We start from the raw sequence: 5,941 nt of genomic DNA on the forward strand, positions 1-5,941 counted from the left end.
TTTTGTGTTCTGAGTTCAGGGATCATACATATAGAAATTAGTCCCTCACTCGTGCTGTTACAGCCTTTCCTACATACTGCTACTGTAATAACAATCACATATCACATCATATGCCGTATTTAGTCTTACACATATTTGCCTCCAACTTTATCCCCTGAAATAGTATACTCTTAGAACACATTCCTGTGTGGTGACAGCTTCTCATTGATGGTTGAGAGAATGAATGAGAATCTGAATCTAGTGTTTGTCCTCTTTCATCTCCATTTTTCATTAAAATATTAAGTTTTTTCATCAATGTGATATAAGCCTTTGAGAAACTTATAACCTTAAGAAACCCTTCACTGTTGAAAATAATGTGTTGAATTTAATATTAGACCAGATAAATGTTCAAGTTTAATTCAACATATTTTTTAAAGATTAATCTATTACCTTTGTGTAGATCTCCATGTTGTTTCTCTTTTAAGGAGAGAACTTTAGGCATATTTTCCTTTTATTTAAGTAGCATGCATTCCTTAAGAGATTTGACCACACTGACCACATCATCTCTCTTCATCCTAGAAACGGGAAGGAGCAGGCCATACCACCTCAGAATCTAAGGTGACATGTATGGGTTTATTGTACATGTTTATAAAATCTTCCGGGTCCATTAATTCTGCAGAGTTGCACAAATACTTTATTATTTGTTCTGGGAGGAGTAATTCAGGTGCAGCTTGGTGCAAACTGTCTCCTGGTCCTTTAGGGCTCACTTTCACAGTCTTAAAAAGGTGAAGTGCTAGCTTGTGTGTTTGGATGAGAAATTCCGTCATGACCTCTTGTAGGGACTGTGTCTGTGTCACATCATCTAGATACATGACCGGCGCTTTTATTACTGAAACGTGCCACTGCATAAAGAGCCTTGTTGGGATATTGTGGGACATGACGATAATCTTCATTCCTTGGATAAAAAATTCCATTTCATCCTTTTTATGGCTCAGGTAATCTAAGAGAATTTGGTAAAAAGTACCACTGGAGGACTCCAGAATATGCAGAATGGAAGTAGGATATATGAGCAACAATCCTGTCACTGCTTCTCCTAGGTGACGTTTCAAAATTGACTGAAACAATTGTTCAAAGTAGTCAGCAATATCTTTTTTTTCTATGTTTGCTGTTATCCTTGCCACTAGGAACATCCTATGAAGAAGGAATTTCTTTAGTTGTAGTCTTTGCTTTTCTTCCTGAAATTGCAAGTAATTGCTACGTGGAACTTGTGGCATTAGAGATTCCAGTGGCAAATTCTTTTTGTTGGTCTTTCGGGGATGGGTTCCAAAGGACATGATGAGTCTTATTTATTCTGCCAGATGATTCCAGTTTTTAGCTTATTAAAATAGTTATATCACCAGGCTACTTCTTTGGTGATAAACTCATTTTTGTTTCTTGTGACAAAAAAACAAACAAAAAAATTTAGTTGTTCAAATGCTTCCAAGTGTTATCAATAGTGTCTTTGAAATAAAAGAGACTGTTGAAACAAGAATGAAATTATAGAATTTTGTTTTAAAATTTACAATGAGATAACTAGCACTCATATCCTAGAAAAACTCTCCAACAAACTGGGTGGTAGGAAGAAGATAGAGCTTAATCTAGAATAAGTTCACTGTGTCATTGTTTACATTATTATTATTTTTTTTTAATTTATAGAATTTTTTTCTCCCCATCTTAAACCGTATATACACACACACAAATATGAATGTATCTGCTGATACGAACAGTAGCCTTGGCATTGCATTAAAATGTCTTTTCATTTATATAATGGTAAATACAGATTCTTTTTGGTCAAACTTTTTAAAGGATATCTTTTACCATAATTCCTCAATTTATATATTTAACTGACAATAAATTTTTTAAAATCTGGGGATCTCTTAACTAGTAACTGGCTTCTTTAACCTTTACTCAGTACAGTGAAAGTTAATAGTGTTGCTTGGATAATTAGAGTAAACTTTTGAAGTAAGTAGTTTGGGTTCTTTTTTTGTCAGTAGACCTCAGAAATGGCTTTTTTTCCTTTTGTTGTTGTTGTAGGGGTGAGATTAAAAAATTCTGTTACTTTTGACTTAGTGTTCTTACCAATCTTTTTCTCTTTCCTGCAAGTCAACTTAACACTTCTTTCTTTCTTAAGTGCCTCTCCCTTTTACCTGTCCGCGAGGTCCCACTGGCTCCATCACTGTCGCAACTGCCAGTATCTTGGGTGCTCTAAGGTGCCCTGTGTTCTGTTCTGGTTTCCATGGTGCCCTGGGAAATCAGAATGTCAATGGTATTAAAGGGCCAAAGTACACTGGCAACTCAGCTGGGTGGTGGACCTGGAAATCCCAGACATTTTCTCTTCTTTTTGTCCACAGTTTATGGAAGAGGAAACCAAAGCATGGATTAGCTCTGTATCTTGCACGCAATTAGCTGAACTTGATTTCTACAGGGAATATCAGATTATAGAATTTTGTTTTAAAATTTCTTTCTAACCTTTCACTTTAGAAAACTCTAAATTACTTCTGCTATTTTTCTCAGCGTGCACCTTTATGTGCTGGAACCAAATGTTTCTGAAGAAACAATCTACCAATGTCCTTTTGTCTTTGTAAGACAAGTAGAACAGACTAAATACCATTAATTGGTTATTACCCTGTGTCATGTAAGCATCTAGTCAAGAACATCTGTGCTGTGCTTTGTTATTTCAGGCGTTTCTAACTCTTGGCAGCCCCACGGACTGTAGCCCCCCAGGCTCCTCTGTCCATGGGGATTCTCCAGGCAAGAATACTGGAATGGGTTGCCATTCCCTCCCCCAGGGATCTTCCCAACCCAGGGATCGAACTCAGGTCTCCCTCATTGCAGGCAGATTCTTTGCTGTCTGAGCTACTAGGGAATCCCCCCTAATAGCATACACTGAATCAAAAGTGAACACTTCTTTCATTTAAATTTGATACCTAAAATTTAAATGTTACCTTCTGAAAAAATGATAATGTAATTACCTTGAGAGATAAAGAGAGCTGTATCATGAACTATATTCCCTTTCTTCTTCGACTGTTAGCAAACCTAAAGACCAATCTCTGGCTTCCCAGAGTGATAACGATTGACACTGACCTTCAAAGCAGGATGATGTTCCCACCCCTACTTATCTCCTATTCCTGGTCTAGCTTTTATTTTTATTTTATTTAACCCTCACTGTTTTAAATTTATTGTTTTAATTTACAAAATTTCTTTTAGATGACTCGAGTCTGTTGTGAAAGCAAGTCAGGCTATAAAAAATAATCAAATATAGACTATCCAACTATTGGGATGCTACTCAGGATTTTAGACAGCTTTGAATGTGATTCATGGAGAGTATTCATTTTGTTCATTTGTAGCAAGTATAATTAGGGCTGCCAATTTTTTGCTTTGACAATTGGCAAATTCCTTTTGGCAAGTTTGATTTCACTTTTGTGTGGGTGTAAGAAGCAGAATATAGTTTATTTTGAAATGAGTACTGCCAATTAGCTATTTTTCTCCCTAAGCAATCTTTTACCTCCCTGTTATTCTTCTTGCCATTAATCTTTATTTCTTTCATTAGCTTGGTTACCATTTCTTCAACATCTTTTTTGGTTCATGACTAAATGTTGGCATATACTTCTTACTTCAGAGGCACAGGTCTCTGCAAATTGTAAGAACCACCCCATTCTGTCTGCTCCCCAACTCGAGCATGCATGTCCCTTCTCTGTTCATTAATCACACATATTAATAATTTTCATCTCTAGCTGAAAATTTAGAGCTTCCCTCATATCTTCTTTCAGAACCCACATACAATTGTTATTCTTCTGCCCTCTTTCCCACAGCTGTGTGATGTGTTCAGTCATTCAGTGTCCAACTCTTTGTGACCCCAGGGACTGTAGCCCGCCAGGCTTCTCTGTCCAAGAGATTCTCCAGGCAAGAATACTGGAGTTGCCATGTCCTTCTCGAGGGGATCTTCTCAACCCAAGGATCCAACCCAGGTCTTCTACATTGCAGGTGGATTCTTTACCTTCTGAGCCACCAGGGAAGCCCCCAAGAGCATCTAATTTTGCCAGGAATTTATAGAAGAGGAAACTAAGGTATGGGGTGTGCAAGTACCTTGCACACAATTTAAACATGCTCTCAACAACCTCTGTACTCTGTCTACCTGAGGTAAAGAGAAGATGAATTATTCCATCTTTTCATCATCACAGGGTCATTCTTTGCTCTTCTATGATATGAAAGTTCGACTGCAAATGGAAGTTAGCATATGGTTTTAATAAAGTAAATTGAAAGGAAAACTCCTACATTATACCTATGATACAAAATTTTGATGTACTGTCTTTAATTTCTCATTCATTTTGGATTTATCTACACCTTTGATGTACCAGATAATATCATTTTCACTTTAAGATTCACAAATGTGGAAAATACCTGGTTGCTAATTTTAGGGGTTTAGAGTCCATTGGGGTAGGAGATGTCTATGAAAAACATAATAAAACCAGACAAATGTTTGTGCTTTAGAACACCAAGGTAGAAAGGATGGCTGGGACTTCTTAGAAAGTTTAATGAGAGAGTTCGCATTTTGGCATGGCCTTCAGGGACACTGGGGAGTGGCTTTGTGTAAGCTTATTACTTTAGAATGTCAGGATTAGCTGAACTTGATTTCTACCTGGAATATCAGATCCCACTCTAACCTTTCATTTGTGCTCATGTACTCAGGAAACAGAATACTCTAAATCCCTTCTACTATTTCTCTCAGTGTGTTGACCCGCGTATACATTTAGTGTAAGAGAATCAATGGTCTAAAAAAAAATATCTAACAACTTGGGTAGAACTTTTCATTAAGCATTTTATTATTATTTTTTAATTGAAGTATAGTTAACTTGGGCTTTCCAGGTGGCACTGTGGTAGAGAATCTTCCTGCCAATGCTGGAGACATGGGTTTAGTCCCTGGCTTGGGAAGATCCCCTGGAGTAAGAAATGGCAACCCACTCCAATATTCTTGCCTAGAAAATTCTATGGACAGAGTAGCCTGGCAGGCTACAGGCCTTTGGGGTTGCAAAGAGCTGAACAAGACTGAGCAAACATGTGTGTGGTACATAGTTGATTTATTTTTACAGTAGTTCAGGTATACATGTTGCTAAGAGTCGGACTCGACTGAGCGACTGAACTGAACTGAGGTATACATAAGTCGTTAAGTAGACAAAACATACTTGATTTAGCAGAGCAAACCAGAGTAAGCTTAGTTACCAAGAGAATACTTAGGTGTTTTAAGATTTATTAAAAAAAAAAAAAAGGGAAAACTAGTTTAATTCTCGAGTGTTTTTTTCTCTTGGCAAAAACATGGAACAGTGTTGGGTAATTATTTATCAAGGAGATTCAGGCTAGAAATACTTTTTTATTTAGTATAAGCATTTAACAGATGTCCTGTTTGTGTAGAAAAATATGCCAGACAGTGTGGAGGTATTCTTGTGAGTCAGATATTGGACCCGCACATGAAAAACTCAGTCCTCTTAGTGGAGCTTAAAGTCTACACAATTACATTTAACACAGGGCTGGAGAGAAGAAATACTACAGTAAGGACAAACAATGAACACTGAAAACACAAATGCCAGAACAGTTAAATGTTGCTGGAAGGATAAGCAAAGCCAGGCATGCAAAAAGATGTGATTTGTATGTCTGGTGCGGGGTGGTGGAGTAGAGATGGGGGTCAGGGAGGGTTTGGAAATGACTGTAAGCTTGAAGCGTAGAGAACAGAAGACATACATTCACTTCATTAAGAAAATGAGAATAGTCTGGCTTGACTAGAGTAGTTCTCAGACCAAACAACCTGCAGGTTTTTTAAATTGTTGATTCCTGGTCTCTAGCCCTAAAAGGTGTGAGTTAGCCTGCTTAAAGTAAGGTCCACTTAAAGTGAGGTCTTCAAAAGTCAAGTGACTTCTGACAGGTTCTC

General features: G+C 37.4%; 1 protein-coding gene across 1 annotated transcript; it reads right to left on the bottom strand.

Annotated features, from left to right (window-relative positions):
- Nucleotides 1–554: 554 nt before the first annotated feature.
- TEX47 (testis expressed 47) lies at nt 555–1,449 on the bottom strand. Its single transcript, XM_055590604.1, has one exon. The coding sequence runs from the start codon at nt 1,311–1,313 to the stop codon at nt 555–557; it is 759 nt and encodes a 252-aa protein (XP_055446579.1). The 5' UTR covers nt 1,314–1,449.
- Nucleotides 1,450–5,941: the final 4,492 nt, after the last annotated feature.

Source organism: Bubalus kerabau, chromosome 8 (assembly GCF_029407905.1).
Source record: "Bubalus kerabau isolate K-KA32 ecotype Philippines breed swamp buffalo chromosome 8, PCC_UOA_SB_1v2, whole genome shotgun sequence".
NCBI classification, from domain to species: Eukaryota; Metazoa; Chordata; class Mammalia; order Artiodactyla; family Bovidae; genus Bubalus; species Bubalus kerabau.

Coding starts and splice junctions, on each gene's coding strand:
- TEX47 (XM_055590604.1), bottom strand. CDS start 1,313: ATGTCCTTTGGAACCCATCCCCGAAAGACCAACAAAAAGAATTTGCCA.